At 36.8% G+C, this 15,016-nt stretch overlaps 8 protein-coding genes across 8 annotated transcripts; 2 read left to right on the forward strand and 6 right to left on the reverse strand.

Annotated features, from left to right (window-relative positions):
• Window positions 1-94: 94 nt before the first annotated feature.
• C9374_007413 (uncharacterized protein) lies at window positions 95-829 on the reverse strand (the record flags this gene model as incomplete). Its single annotated transcript, XM_044697376.1, has 1 exon — window positions 95-829. One exon carries the CDS (start codon window positions 827-829, stop codon window positions 95-97), a length of 735 nt encoding a protein of 244 aa, XP_044546536.1.
• A 422-nt stretch (window positions 830-1,251) lies between these two features.
• C9374_007414 (uncharacterized protein) lies at window positions 1,252-1,557 on the reverse strand (the record flags this gene model as incomplete). Its single annotated transcript, XM_044697377.1, has 1 exon — window positions 1,252-1,557. One exon carries the CDS (start codon window positions 1,555-1,557, stop codon window positions 1,252-1,254), a length of 306 nt encoding a protein of 101 aa, XP_044546537.1.
• Window positions 1,558-1,905: 348 nt separating this feature from the next.
• C9374_007415 (uncharacterized protein) lies at window positions 1,906-3,210 on the reverse strand (the record flags this gene model as incomplete). The annotated part of the gene is made up of 1 exon (XM_044697378.1): window positions 1,906-3,210. The coding sequence occupies one exon, from the start codon at window positions 3,208-3,210 to the stop codon at window positions 1,906-1,908; it is 1,305 nt and encodes a 434-aa protein (XP_044546538.1).
• A 122-nt stretch (window positions 3,211-3,332) lies between these two features.
• Window positions 3,333-6,053, reverse strand: C9374_007416 (uncharacterized protein; the record flags this gene model as incomplete). Its single annotated transcript, XM_044697379.1, has 2 exons — window positions 3,333-5,427; window positions 5,497-6,053. The coding sequence occupies 2 exons, from the start codon at window positions 6,051-6,053 to the stop codon at window positions 3,333-3,335; spliced, it is 2,652 nt and encodes an 883-aa protein (XP_044546539.1).
• A 226-nt stretch (window positions 6,054-6,279) lies between these two features.
• Window positions 6,280-7,601, reverse strand: C9374_007417 (uncharacterized protein; the record flags this gene model as incomplete). The annotated part of the gene is made up of 3 exons (XM_044697380.1): window positions 6,280-6,541; window positions 6,595-6,866; window positions 6,912-7,601. 3 exons carry the CDS (start codon window positions 7,599-7,601, stop codon window positions 6,280-6,282), a joined length of 1,224 nt encoding a protein of 407 aa, XP_044546540.1.
• A 229-nt stretch (window positions 7,602-7,830) lies between these two features.
• C9374_007418 (uncharacterized protein) lies at window positions 7,831-9,271 on the forward strand (the record flags this gene model as incomplete). The annotated part of the gene is made up of 2 exons (XM_044697381.1): window positions 7,831-8,220; window positions 8,279-9,271. 2 exons carry the CDS (start codon window positions 7,831-7,833, stop codon window positions 9,269-9,271), a joined length of 1,383 nt encoding a protein of 460 aa, XP_044546541.1.
• A 50-nt stretch (window positions 9,272-9,321) lies between these two features.
• Window positions 9,322-11,724, forward strand: C9374_007419 (uncharacterized protein; the record flags this gene model as incomplete). The annotated part of the gene is made up of 1 exon (XM_044697382.1): window positions 9,322-11,724. The coding sequence occupies one exon, from the start codon at window positions 9,322-9,324 to the stop codon at window positions 11,722-11,724; it is 2,403 nt and encodes an 800-aa protein (XP_044546542.1).
• A 91-nt stretch (window positions 11,725-11,815) lies between these two features.
• C9374_007420 (uncharacterized protein) lies at window positions 11,816-14,625 on the reverse strand (the record flags this gene model as incomplete). Its single annotated transcript, XM_044697384.1, has 2 exons — window positions 11,816-14,493; window positions 14,595-14,625. 2 exons carry the CDS (start codon window positions 14,623-14,625, stop codon window positions 11,816-11,818), a joined length of 2,709 nt encoding a protein of 902 aa, XP_044546543.1.
• Between the last annotated feature and the right edge of the window lie 391 nt (window positions 14,626-15,016).

Consider the following 15,016-nt stretch of genomic DNA (forward strand, 5'->3'; position numbering starts at 1 on the left):
AATGGTCTGAAATATGGAAACTGTGTCGAGTGCAACTGCACCCCATCCTCAAATTCTGAACTATTATTTTGAACTATTAATTATTATTGTCAATTTACTTCTCATTGGGTGCATTAAATAAAGTCTCACACTCGGCCGAAGTGCAACAACAAATTGCATTACAAAAATTGCAAACAAGTCCGCAATCCAAATAGTACTGTCTCCATGCATTCTTGTGAATTTTAATGATTCTATGGACACCACCCGCTTTCGAGGAGCTACTACTATTTGCCTTAGACAAAGGCAAAGCTCCAGAACTTTCGGTCCACACATGCGTAATAAAACCTTTACAATTTGGATTCAGTTGGCGAACTTTTTTTTCTGACCAAACGTACATTTTCTTTCCAATTCCTCGCTGTTGCATTCTCGGATGAACGGCCACTGCTTCACAAAATCCTAATTGATCCAATCCATAACTATATTCGCTTACATTGAATTCCAATGGAAAATCTTGTGGCTGCCAACAATTTGGAGCATATAATAGATGAAATCCAACCACCTGACCATCCATATCTGCAAGTTGAGGATCAAACGATTCCAATTCAAAGTATTCATCATCATTTTTATCATCAGCATGGTTATCAGCAGCACTATGGTCTTCATTTTGTTGTTGAAAATCATGTCTGTAGATGGCCACACAAGAAGTTGTCATTCCTCCCATGGAAGAATGATTTAATTTTGCAGGTAAATCTTCTTCAAATCCAAATCCAATTTTAAAGAGAGCATCCACTTGCGGAAAGTATTGTTCTTGAAATGCATCGAATTGAATCACACTCCTCTTCTTGGACATTGTTAAATTATTTTTCAAAAATTATTTTGAATTACTTTAACACAAGTGTCGTGGATGAATCCTTCCGATCTTCCGATGACACGACTTGATTTTTTCTGTTTGGATTTTCTGCATCAAGTCTTTGCGACATGAGTGCCAAACACAAGTGCCAAACAGCACACTAACAAAGTTTGGCTGAGTCAACCACAGTGTGTCATTTTAATTTTGTAAAGACGTGATCACTGACATCAATGATGAGATGAAATTAATAATCATAACTCGACATCTTCAGTTTTTATTCACATTAGAGATTAGGGTCTTCTTTACAAAAAGAGCCATACACAGGATTCTCTGGTTCATACATGTACGTGAATGGCTCATCATTGTCAAACCATACACAAAATAAATTAGGGAGATCAATGATGATGATATCATCTTGAAAGTTAATCCTTCATAATCTGTGCAACGACATCATGAGTATGAGTCTGACCAGCCATGGCAGGACATCGTTGTTCCAATTGTGGGATATGACTCAACTTCTCTTTAAAAGCTCTCACGGAATGAATTTTAGAGAAAGGACAACCATGATCATGGAAGGCTGGACATTGTTGGACCATGGAACTATGATTTTGAATAAAGACTTTCTTCTCTTCAGCGTTGAAGGGACATTCCTTGGGTTGTTGATCTTCAGGAATCTCCAAGAAGGATTTGAGTTTATCTAACACTTCGTCAAAGGATGGAGCAGTCATGGTTTAGTGGAGTATTGTTGTTGATGAGTTGTTGAATTGTTTTTTTTTGAGAGTTCCGTTGTAGTGGTGTGATGGCACGAGGTTTTGTAGAGGAGCGAGAGATACCAAAAAAAAATTCAAAACACCGGATTGGTTGGAAAAATTCCGTTGTAAAGTTTGCAAAACACCGGATTGGTTGGAGGATCTTTTTGCAACGCCAATGATGACACGTTGTTTGGTTGAGCCTATTGCTAGCTGCCGCCTCCAAGTTGTAGACTAACTTGAGAAAATTACCAAATGGAAGTTTGGAAAAGATTGCTCTTATCTGGGTCAATGTCTTTTCCGGTGTCTTAAGGCAGCGAACATTATTCACGGATTTTGACCATTGATAAAGATGTTATGGTTAGGATTTAAGTATGAGAACCTTTTCAATATTGCTTCTTTTCCAGACTCATGGATACAATTGCCCACGAGATGCAACTCTGTTAAATGATTGAAATTTTCACTCTTCGCGATGGCAAGTGCTCCTTCATCCCTAATTTTGTTGACGGATATATAAAGAAATTGCAAATTTTTCAAATATTCACTGTTCGCAATTTCTCGAGCTCCTTCATCTCCAATATGATTATAACTCAAATCCAAGCAAGTTAAATGAGTGAGATATGAACATGAAGTAATTGGTTTCACACTATTGAAACGATTGCAATTCAAATGCAATTCTTTGAGGTTTGAAATGAAAGGACTTGATGTCAATGCTTTGAGTCCTTCAATTTCTATGGAATTTACTCCCAAGTCGAGACGTGTTAAATTTTTCATAAATTCACTGTGTGCGAGAATTTCCACTCCTCGTTCAGTTCCTATCGAATTTCCGAGAAGATTCAACGAAGTAATGTTTTGCATGTACGTGCTGTGGACAAATGGTGACAACCCTTCAGAATCAATATCGTTTTCACTCAAATCTAAATCAGTTAAATGACCCAATGCTTCACATGATGCTAAAAATTTCAAATTTTCATTACTGATGGCATTTCCACCAATGTCAAGCGTTGTTAACTGATCTAATGTAATCGAAGGAATACCAAGTCCTTTGGGTCCAATTCTATTGTAGCCAATTTCGAGACGTTTCAAATTATTCAAATTCTTGCTTGTGAATATTAGAGCTGCTCCTGTTGATTGCAATCGATTTCCTGATATTCGTAATCGAGTTAAATTCTTCAAATTTTCACTCTCAGCAATTAGTTTAGCTCCTTCAATTTGAAGATTATTACAACTGAGGCTCAGGTAAGTCACTGATTTCATACGTGAGCTTTGAGAAAGTAATTTTGCTCCGTTTTTCCCTAAATGATTGGATTTCAAGACTAGTGTTGTGATATTCATATCAATCCGACATTTTGAAAATCTTTGAAAGTTTTCGTGCTTTTGTTTGTCTTTGAGTCTCATTTCAAAGAAATTAAACTCGAGAGGATATTTCAGAGAGACTCGGAACCATTGTTTTGAAATTCTCATGCACACATTCACGATACAAGACGATGATAAATATTGTAAAATGTACAAGATCAAGTCGTCGTTCAATAATTGTTTGTCGTCATTGTCTTGGGCTAGCAGAGAAGCAGTTAGGTCGAATTGGTTCGATTGATTTCGATGACTGAAATGACTGATCAACCTTCGGATCATTTTTTCCATCCATTTTGATCCTTGTTGTGGACTCTATTGTGGTGCGTGAATTGCTGCTCAAAAATGCATTTGCGATTGCGATCATATTGAGAACATATTATTACCAAAATTACATACTCGTGCTATTGATTCACATTTTCAGACTCGACCGTCACACTCGTGGATTTTGAATTTTCCTCTCCTCCTTGACGGCTACTACTTGCTTGCTCGCTTTCTCCACCAATCTCTTCATTTTGAATGGTAATCGCTTCTTCTTCGTCTTGACTCGTTGGATGATCGGTCGATGATGATGAACAACTTTCTTTTCGGTGTTTCTCAGTATTAGGACTTCCTGTTGACGTATTCAGAACCGATGTTTGTGCGGTGTTGGTGGGAGTGACTACATTGAGAGATCCCTTAATTTCGTCGTGAGACAGAAGGTCTACAATGAATTTCATGAGTGAAGTATCAGGATGCTCCATCCACTTGTCTCTATAATTTGATGTACTAGTGATATCATTAGAATCATTGACACTCCACAATACAAATCTCTGAATGAGAATGGATTTTTCATCTTCAGAAAGTTTCGATGGATTATTAAGGGCATTTTCAATTGCAACTTTAAAATCGTATTTTGCCTTTTCTGATAAATCAATTCGAAAAGGTGGAGAATTTGTAAGCTGTAATGAAGAAGGGCGTTGAGCTGATATCATTTCAAATTGTTCAATATATTCCGATCGAGCATTGTGAAGGTCTTTGACCCAATAGATGGTGTGTTTTCCTTCTAGACCTTTCAATTTATATTCTCCCACGCTTTCAAAAACGATCTGACCTCTAGAAACAGCATGCTTAAAATGATAGGAATGACTGTTGAGAACTTCTAAGTTTGAAAATGACTCTTTCCTTGACATGGGTTTAAATTCGGAAATGACATGCAAGATGAATTGAAAAGTTTCCTCGCTAATGTAAACTCTTCCTCCACTTTCACATGCTCTCGCCACTCGACTTGCCTTATTGACAGTGGTTCCAAAATAATCGTAACGTCGAGTGGTAGGATCAAATTGAGCTTGAATGTCACTTCCATAGTGAATTCCCATTCGCACTCTTGGACCGTTATAAACTACATGTCCATTCCATACTACTGGTTGCATGTCTGGAAATGCCATCATGTCGTTTGTCCATTGACATTCCAATAAATCTTTTTGTATTTGCATGCAACAGGCAACCGCGTCTATAGGGTCTGAAAATGCCATCATGAAACAATCTAAATGAGTTTTCACTTCATATCCACGAAACCTTCGTACATTGTGTCTCATGACCTTATTTTGAATATTCATCGCTTTCTTCATGGTATCGGAGTCAAGAGTCCATAAGAGTGATGCATTTTGAATGTGTGTGAAAACAATGCAAATTGGAGGATTTTTAGGAGCGTACCGATTCTCAGTCTTTCTCATCGAATTTTTCCTTATCACACATCCAATAAAGAGTGTAGCAATGGCAATCACTAGAATTCCAAGTAATGCTGCTGCCACCGCTATCCCAATCGATAATCGAAGGTTAGAAACCGGAGGTTCAGGTACTTTGAGCCATGACATCCACAATGCAGTATTATTCTTTAACCATTTACATGCAGCATCTCTTGGATCCATTTGTTTGTAATAAATATCACCCATCATTTGAATTTGATCCGCGCTTTGATACTTGAATTTCTTTAAAAAGATTTGAACCTGTTGAGGTAGTTTTAACACTGCATCTGTTTGTATCTTTGATAGTGTGGTAGGGGGGTAATCACAGTCCACTAAACCTCTTTCAATGTTCGACTGCTTTCTGCAATCTTCTGAATAAGAAGGAAGATAGACACGTTGTGGTGGATGGGGAGAACTAAATATTTGATGAGGAGTCCATAGTGCCACAACCACTGGTGTTTTGTCACGTTGAGCATTGTCTAATTGATTCATAAGATACAATTCAGTTCCATTCTCTGGTGGTTGTTCAACTTTTAAATTCAATTTTAAATTTCTCACAATTTGTTTGTCAACCATTGCCCAGCCTGTCGACCCCGTCACAAGTCGATATTCTGGTGTTGTTCGGAAATATCGATATGATCTAACAAATTGATCAAGTTCTGAATTTCCCCCACGTGTAGAAAGCATGAACTCTGGAATGTACCATCCGATTCTTCCTTGAGGGCCAAGCTCACCAATTTCTGAGGTGTACTTTCCATTTTGTACGTAGGTTCTGAACATCAAAGTTTAATCCAAAATTTTTGTCGTTTTAGATTCTGTAGAAAGGGTATGCTATACGTACCTAAATTCGTCATAGCGATTAATTTTCCAAAATTCTAATAACACCAATGGTGTCTCATTTCCCTGTTGATTCATGAGTTGCAAACCTTCTAATACAGTAAGGGCAACGGAATCTACACAAATTCCTAACTTTTCTTGTAAAATAATTGATGCAACTTCGATATTCACACGTGATGACAACCAATCATTCAGGATAAACACCACTCCATTACTTGGTCCACATTTATGACTCACTCCAGATAAATCTTTTGACGCTCCGACTGCTACTGGATTGAGAGGAGAATTGAGGCATGGGGATGGAGGGTGTTGATGTTGCCTTGGTCTGAAAAATTGGTATCTTGCTTCTCTAACTTGTGCTACACTGATGTCGGTCCGAATCATGCTCATGATCAACAACGTGACAATTAAACTCGAAAATGTAGATTGGAATATTATCTTCATATTCAATAAATTATTAATATATGTCGGGGATGTAATTGATAAAAATAATAGACGGCGAGCTGTAAACAAATCTTGTCGTTCTTGTAGTGTACTTGAACGATTGACAAACGCCGACATTTTTAAGTTTGATGAAAACCAACTAAAGCTGATGAAGAGCCAGACTTTGTGTGACTAATCTTTGATTCTCCATACTTACCTTAATTGTAAATATTCTTAAAAAATCAAATTTAATAGCACCCATTAAATTTGATACTGCTGTGATATTAATAAAAAAGAATAAATCAGTGTGCTACCGGTTATTGTCACATCTTATGTCATAATATTGTACTGAATTCATCCTTCACTAGCTACAATCCACAACAATTTTTCCTATTTTATCCCCTGAGAAAATTTTCATCAATGCTTTTGGAATATTTTCAAAGCCTTTGACCGTGGTTTCGAGGGCTTTGATTTTACCTTCCTTCACCCATTTTGCTAGATCTCTCATACTCTCATCGTATCTATCGTAATAAGACGTCACCAAAAATCCTTTCACTGTCAATTCTCTCACCACATAGAGTGAATTCATTCTTGGACCTGTTTCCATTCCGTCCTCATTGTATTGACTGAATAGAAAAATCGAACATGATCCATACATACTGTGCAAACAAACACTCACCTGATTGCTCCACATAAAGAAATTCTTCCATACTTGTTCATACACAATGAAACAGCATCTAAAACATAACCTCCAACGTTGTCAAAGAAACAATCAACGCCTCCATTGGGCGATACTTTTTCGATGGCTTGTTTCAATGAGATGGTATGAGGATATTGTTTGTAATTAATAATCTCATCAAAACCAATGGATTTAAGCTCTTTTGCACTCTCTTCGGATCCACCAGAAATTCCAATCACAAAACACCCCTTTAGCTTGGCAATTTGACCAACCTTAAACGTTTGTGTTGAAAATGGTCAAGTTCAATCCATACTTACCACACTACCGACAGCACCAGAAGCAGCACTCACAACCACAACTTCTCCCTTTTTTGGTTGACAAATATCCAAAAGACCCCAATAACTTGTGACTCCAGGCATTCCCAACACACCAAGATAATAAGAAAGTGGCACACCAAGTGATGGATCTAGCTTGACATAATCTTTCAATTCAGTGCTTTTGATTTTTACAACCTGGACTTTTTGCCATTTAAAGTATCCAAATATGTAATCCCCTTTCTTGAACTTGTTTCCCTTTCTGGATTCCAAAACTTTCACTACACAACCACTATTCATGGGCTCGTTCAATTTAAATGCTGGAAAATAACCTTTTGGTGTTTTTGGTTGCATTCTTGCTCTCATATACGGATCAACGCTGACGTACATTAATTGAACTAGAATAATTTCACTAAAATCATGATTATTTGATGATACATCATGCTCCAGTGGCATGTCTTGGACGAATTTAAAATTGTCGTCTTGAATCACCCCTTTCGGGAATCGGTGCAACAAGATGGCTTCACTTGTTGTTTTCATATCATGAGGACGACCTCCGCATACGAAATGAGTTGAAATAATATCCTTCTCTCCACATTGATGAGGATCAAGGACGTTATCATGATGGCTCGGATACAAATGATGGATTACTTGTTGGATTCGTTGCTCTCGGGAGTCTTTGCCGATAAACATTTTTTTGATGATTGCAGCAATAAGCCTTTCTCTTTCCAGTTCAAAGGGAAATTAATAATCGTGTGAAAACAATTATTATTGGAAAGAGACTATCTTTTAAGATCGAGATGACCCCAAACTTTTGAATTTTTCTCTCAAGAGTGTTCTGAAAACCATGAAGATGCCACGATATTGAATTGTCAAAAGTCAATCCTTTAAAGAGACAGCAAAACACCTCTTGCCAAAACAAATGCAACAACAACCAGTTACCATTTCTTCATCTGACGCAACTACACCCTACCACCACTCTCTTCCGACAAACCAAGTCATATCCTCTACAACAACAACAACTCCTCTCAAAACAACAACTTGTTTTGAGAATCGACAAGAGGATGACAAGACTGCTCTCGTATTGGATGATGAAACATCCTCCGATGGAAGAGAAATACTTCTCAACTCGACTACTACTACAACACCTCCTCATCCATCTGTTTCTACTCATCCAATGACCATGATGGGTATACCTCAACCAGCAGCACACTTTCAAATTCCAAAACTTGCTCTTTCTAATTTGAATAATAATAATTTCGTGATGAATCAGATGATTACCACACCACAACAACAACAATTTTATTATATGGTAAGTCATTTCACAAATTGATTGGTTCATTATTTCAATCATTGACCACTTGGATTAGAATTCTTCCTCTAATTTTCAATCTCCTAATGCTTTTCATATTGCCAACAACAATTATCCACAATTTCAGCAACAACAACCATCACATAATATTGTGCCAAACACTTCTCCCAATAGCAGTCGGAGTCATCATTCTTCCAATTCCAATAATAACAACACAAACAACAATTATGGATTTCCTCCTCCAAATCATTATGGTGTCATGTATTCCACTCCTTCTCCGATGAGTACTTCTCGAAGACATCGATACATGAACAATATGATGACAACAACTTCAACACCTTCTTCACAACGATTTTCAATGACAAGTCCAATGTCACATCGTCATCCAGTGTTGATGCATTCTGCTTCGACTCCTTCGTTGTGGCGAAATGTCAACGAAAGCAATGGAGTGCACATGGGAATGATGAACATGAATAATACATCACAACAACCAGTGATGTATGTACACCCACCACACCAATACATGAACCATTCACAACAACTGCAGCAGTTTCAACCACAACAACAACAACAACTGCTGAATAATAACTCTTTCCAACCAATTTCACATCCTACGACACCTGATGTCGATAGTCAACAACTAATGATGAGCTCATTGACAGCAGGAAATGGAGTCGTGACATCACAGACTGTTTCGTCCTTAGAGGAACACGCAGCAGTGGATGCTTTGTGTGAGAGACAATTCGATCGACTTTTCAACAGCGTTGGAGCATTATTGGATGAGTCCGAAAGAGAAGTTGAACACTTGAGAATGTGGAATGAGAAAGCTTGTGAAGAAATTGATTTCTTAAATCAAGTGAGGGATAACTTGATATTTCAATGTGAAGAATTAACAAAAGAGCTCGAAACAGAAAAAACTAACATGCTATCTAAAACCAAAGAAATTGAAACGATTAAATTCGATTTGGAATTAAAAAATTTAGAGAATCGAAATTTTGAGAGACAAATATTTACTTTGAAACAACAAATTGTTGAATCTTTAATCGCTTAGAAACAAATCTGTCAACAAAAGAAAAACAACTGCTCAAGTTAGATGAAGATATGAGAAAAGAGGTGGAAACGATCACTCAGCGCTGGACTGAAGAAGTTAAAAGAAAGGAAAAGATGTTGATTGATGTCGAAGAAGAGCACAAGCTCAAGACTGCTGAAGTTCTTTCTTTAACAAGAAAATTAGAAAATTGCAATATGGAGCTTGCTGATTTTAAATCCTTAAAAGATCGAATGGAAAAGCAAATCGATCAGCTAAAACTTGAAAACAAGACTTTGAAAAATAATAATGAAGGATATCTCAATATTATTGAACAACAAAACAAGACCATCAATAGAATTAACAATTCAATTAAAGAGAAGGAGAATGATATTGACCAAAAGGAAAATGAGCGTCAAAGCATTTACTCTGAATTAATGTCTCTCAAAAGAACCTCTTCAGAAAAGGATATTGTTATGAATGAACGACAAACAGAGCTCAACATTCTTAAAAAGAAACTGGAACAAAAAGAGGAAGAGACATTGAGACTTCACACACAACTCGATCAGGAACGTGAAAAGATCAGAATTCTTCAAGAAGAAAAAGCAGAGACGAGAAATCAATTCCAAAGGGAAAAAGAAGAAAAAGATTTACTCGAGCATCAAACAAAATTGTTAGAAAACAAATTAGGAGCACTCGATAGTGGAGCTAAAGAAGCAATTCTTGAAAATGATCAACTCAAAAAAGAGAATGATGAGTATAGACAGAAACTTCAAACCTATACACAAGAAATTGATAGGTTAAACAAACAATTAATTGAATTCATTACTAAAAATTCAGATAATGAACGAGAAGTTAAACAAAAACTGCAGGAACTCGATGACAGATCATTTACCATCCAGTCTAAAGAGAAAGAAATTCAACGATTGAATGAATGCCTTTCTGGCAAGGATGTTGAAATTTCTAAATTGACACAAGAATATCAAGACATTCAAACCAAGACCAATTCTCTCAATACTCAAATTCAGAGTTTGACCATCGACCTCAATGACTCTATGGAAGAATGTGAAAGATTGAGACAATATTTAGTACAAGAGAAAAGCTTTATCATTGAATCGGATCCAACGTTAAAGCTCGTTCTCATGATGAAACAAGAAGGTTTCACAATCGATGACAATTTCATTGATCGAGTGAGAGGAAAATCCATTTTCAATCTTTTGAGAGCCGGCATTGGAATTGGAAAAGATAAATCCGATATCGAACGTAGAAACGAAGAAACAATTTTTGCAGAAAAAGCATTATCGAACTGGCTTACACAATTATTGCCCAACGATTACAAACCTGAACAATCACTTTATGAAAACATTTCAGATGGAGTCATGCTTTGCAAAATGATTGACACAATATTTAAGGAAGTTCAACCATGCGATCATATCAAATGTGATCCTTCGTTATTGCGAAATCGAAGAAATGATTCAGATAATATTTCAGTTTATTTGGACTATTGTAAAAAATTGGAGCTTAAAAGTTCCTTTGAACCAAACATGATTTTCAAAGTTTTGGAGGCACAACGACACCATGACATGAATTCCGTGTTCAAAGAACGATCTCTCATTGTTTCCAATATTGCTCAAGTATTTGAACTCTCTGTGAAATGTGCCATGACGCCACGAACAAAGCAAGAAGTGTTAACCACACTCTTTGTTGCTAAACAAGAACGTGAACAAAGTAGCCCTCTTCAATCAAGAAGTAGATCGACCTCTGTGACATTGACAAAAGTCGATCGAAGACCAAAGAGAAATAGTTTTGCATTTACAAACCTTTCTGTTCCATCATTGAGGTCAGGCACCGAAAGTGTTTCTCCAAAATCAGCATTGTTGTCGAGAGAAATGACACCACCATCATTATTTGGTTCTAACAACTCTTCTCCAGTGCATGGCTCTTCACAAGCAAGGTTGAGTATTCCTAATTTGAGTACTTTTACCATTTCTCCACGTGATAGTAGTGGTTCTGCAAGGAGTAGCAGTACAGGAACTGAAGATGATATTTGGCTTGAACATATGATTGAAGATATGAAATTATCCATGCTCAATGAGCAACAGAAATTCTCTCTCAAATACTATTTGAACATGTCAGGTAGTTATTTCATTAGTGAAGAACAACGTGACGAATTTATGAACTTGCTACCCAAATGCAAATTTACACAATTTGATTTTTCAGGATGTTTGCAATATTTCAACTTCTTCAGTGTGGATAAGGAAATTTGTGAAATGCTTGTACGATTATGTGAAAACAAACATGCATTGAGAGCAGACTTTAGTGGATTCAACCTGAAACCCCATAGTAAGGCATTGGAGCAGTTTATCGCAGCAACAAGTGTCAAATACTTGGTCTTGAAGGACTGTGGTTTGGACGAGCAAGAGAAGGTCGCTCTGAAACAATTCGCTAAGAAATTTGACGTTTATGTGGATGTATAAGTAACTTGATTACTAAGTACAAGAATTCAAAAGATTTCTCACTACCTCACATGATTTACATTTACATTCAACATTTATCACTTTTATTGAACTATTTCTCGTCAGTGCTTTGTACATCGGTGTCAGCTTTTTTCTTTCGTGGAGTTTTGGGCTTGCGTCCTGGACTTTTCCGAGTTTTGGACTTGGCAGGTGATTTTTCTTCACTTTTGCTTGAAGATGATGGAGGTGTAGAAGGAGCATCCATCTTAATTTCTTGGACAACGGTATTGTTGTGTTCAATAGAAAGTACAACTGTTTGTGAGGTGGATTCGCTGGTCTTTTTCTTTTTTGGAGACTTTGATTCACTTGCTTTGGCCTCTGATTTCTTCTTTTTAGATTCCTTTTTTTCCTTCTTTGGTGATTTTTCCTTCTTACTTGGCGTCCTTTTCTTTTTCGGTGAAATGACAGGAGGAGGTGTGGAAGGAGTTGATTCTATTTGTTGCTTAACTTCTTCTGCTGAAAATTCATCTTCTGATGGCAATGCATCAAAATTGATCTCTTCTTCAATGACTGTTCGTTTTCTCTTCTTCTCAAAGCTCAAGTCCGTCAATTGCTGTTGTGGAAATAGTGACGGATAGTTTGAGTGTAGGATCTTTTTTGCATTCTCTTCGAACCATTCTTGCTCGTCTGTCTGCGAATCTCTAAGCGCAGCTTTTTTGGAATTGAGTTGAATAAATTGTAGATGCAATAAATGTCCAATAAATTTGTCAAACAAAAAGTGACTATTGAAGGTAATAGATTGTGGTGCAGTGAAATCTTCTGAAGCATTAAGTAGTTTCTCCCAATCGTCTGACATCTCTTTTGTAAAGTTAATATTTGGAAAGTAATACCGTATTAAACTCTTAATATTTTCAATATTTTCATAAAATTTGTAAACGTCAGGAATAATCTTAATTTCACATTCTCTCAATGGTAAATGTTGCATTAATGATAATCGCTCCTTCACATATTGTTTAGGAGTTTTAGCTGCTCTTCTAGGGCGTGACGATGGAGTAGGTGGTTCCATAATAGAGCCAGATGACTCAACAAAAGGTCTTCCAATGACTATTCTCGAAACAGCATCTGAATGCTTGGAAAAATATTGAATAGCATCCATGACTGGTTCTAAAATAGATTGATAGCTAGAGCTTCCATTTCCTCCACTCACCATTGCGCTGCCACTCCCGTATGCATTTCCAAAAATGTGAGAAGCAAAATTATGCGATTGTTGATTGAGGTTTGAATTCAATTGATTTGGTGCCAGTGTTTGACACCCATCGTGGTCAAATCTAGATTTGTAAATGTACAAAAACCTAGAAGGATCAATTAAGTCTTGAATTTGGTCAAAAACGAGGTTAATCCTAGCCTTTTCGCTTTTTGGCGAATTGCCCAATAAATAATCAGTAAGGAATTGGCAAAATTGTTGTGAGGTGAATTTTGTGTTCATGCCTGAAAGAACATTGTTATACAATTTTGTGAGAGACGAATTTTCATATCTCCTAAATAAATAATAATCCAACGGTGATGCCTCTCCTTGGTCTTGTAGCTCTTCTCTAGAAATTGATTCATCTGCTTTTTGACGAGTTGTTCGTCTGGTTGGCCTAGCAACTTGTTCTGTTGGAGTTGTAGGGGTGGCTGGCATGTCTTCTAATAACTTCTTTGCATCTTTTTTCATTTGAAGATATGCTAGTAGATCAAGCATGTGCACATAAATAAGTAATAGAAAGCTTCTTCGTACAATGTAAAAATTTTTAGCATGTTCTGTAGGTTGCATGAACTGAGGGGTTGCATTACTCCCAGATGTGAATTTTTGTACCAAATTTTCGTAAAACGTCTCTTGAACAAGGTTTTGAGCTTTAGGTTGTGGGTTAAATCCTCCTGAAACATGTTTTGAGCCTTTTGTATTGGTTGAGCTGAACTTTTTTCCAACATAAAAAGTTCCGCATGATGATTGGTGGCGTTGTTCAAACTCTTTCATGTTCACAGAAAAATCGAAGGTTAATAAATACGAGCTTGACGACAAAAGAGAATCTAAAATAAACTTGGTTTTTCCAGAGCCTTCCTCTTGCAAAAGCAGGTATAATCTAGATTTTTCAGTTTCTATTAATTTTCGAAAGCTCTCTGGAGTTAATTCTTCCTTAGACGCATGTAATACTCCCTCAGAGCTAGATGTAAAAAGTGCATGCTTCTTTTTTGTAAGCAAAGAAGGTGTTGCAAACTCCGAGTCGGTCATGTCTTGTTCATGTGATTCAAATCTTTTTCCCAGATGCATATCAATCTCGTCACTTGAACCTTGCTCTGTAGAACACGAGATATACATTAATGGGTTTAGATCGGAGGGATTTGTAGGTAATTTCATGTTTGATATTGATTTTTGAGTTTGTTTCCATTGTCTATACTCTTTCTTAAGATTCGTCAAGTGATTGGTTAAAATTGCTTGAATATTTCCCTCTACCTTTGAACTGGCATAATCCAATGAGATAAATGTTGTTGATGATTGTTGAGATGATGATTGTGTATTATCGGAGGATGATGAAGGTGATGAGGAAGGTTGTTGATTTTTCATCAGTGCATTCGTTAATAACAAATCGGAAGTGGCTAACTGCTTCTTCTTCTTTTGTTTTTGAATTGATTTTTTCATTTTCAATAATGCATCCCACTTCTTTCCACGTTCTTCATCGGATGTGTGCTGGTGTTGAGATGTACTCGATGTTTGTTGGGAGTTGTCATCCTTGTTTGAAGATCCAGCATCTACTCCGAATAAATTAACAGTGATGATGACCCAACATATAATGATTCCGATTATCATACAACGATGATTGTCATCGCTATTCACAAGTTTGAATACATACTCTTCTTGGTGCTTGATCGAGTTGCAGGCATATTTTTTTAATATTAAATTTTTAACCGTTACGAAAATAAATTTCTTATTTGAACTGGAATTTCGTAAGCAAGGTTTAAGGCAAAGTCAATGACATCTCATCAAAATCTTAAACCTCTTGACACCAGCTCTAACTCTTCTCTTAAAATTAGAGCGTGACTAACAGAGACAGTTTGATAGGCGTCAATTGTTTACAAAAACTCCATCCAATCGCGTAGCAGTTACCTGCAAAAATATTTGCTTTGGGTGCTTGCAATTTTTGTGTCTTTGTGAGCAAACACTCGAACTAAAGAAAAAAAAACCTCGACAACTGGCAACAGCAATCAATCACTCCTCTACCCATCATGCCCAAAGAATCATCAAAACGGTCCCGTACAATCCATAACCATTCTT

Source organism: Naegleria lovaniensis, assembly GCF_003324165.1.
Source record: "Naegleria lovaniensis strain ATCC 30569 chromosome Unknown tig029, whole genome shotgun sequence".
NCBI lineage: Eukaryota > Heterolobosea > Eutetramitea > Acrasida > Naegleriidae > Naegleria > Naegleria lovaniensis.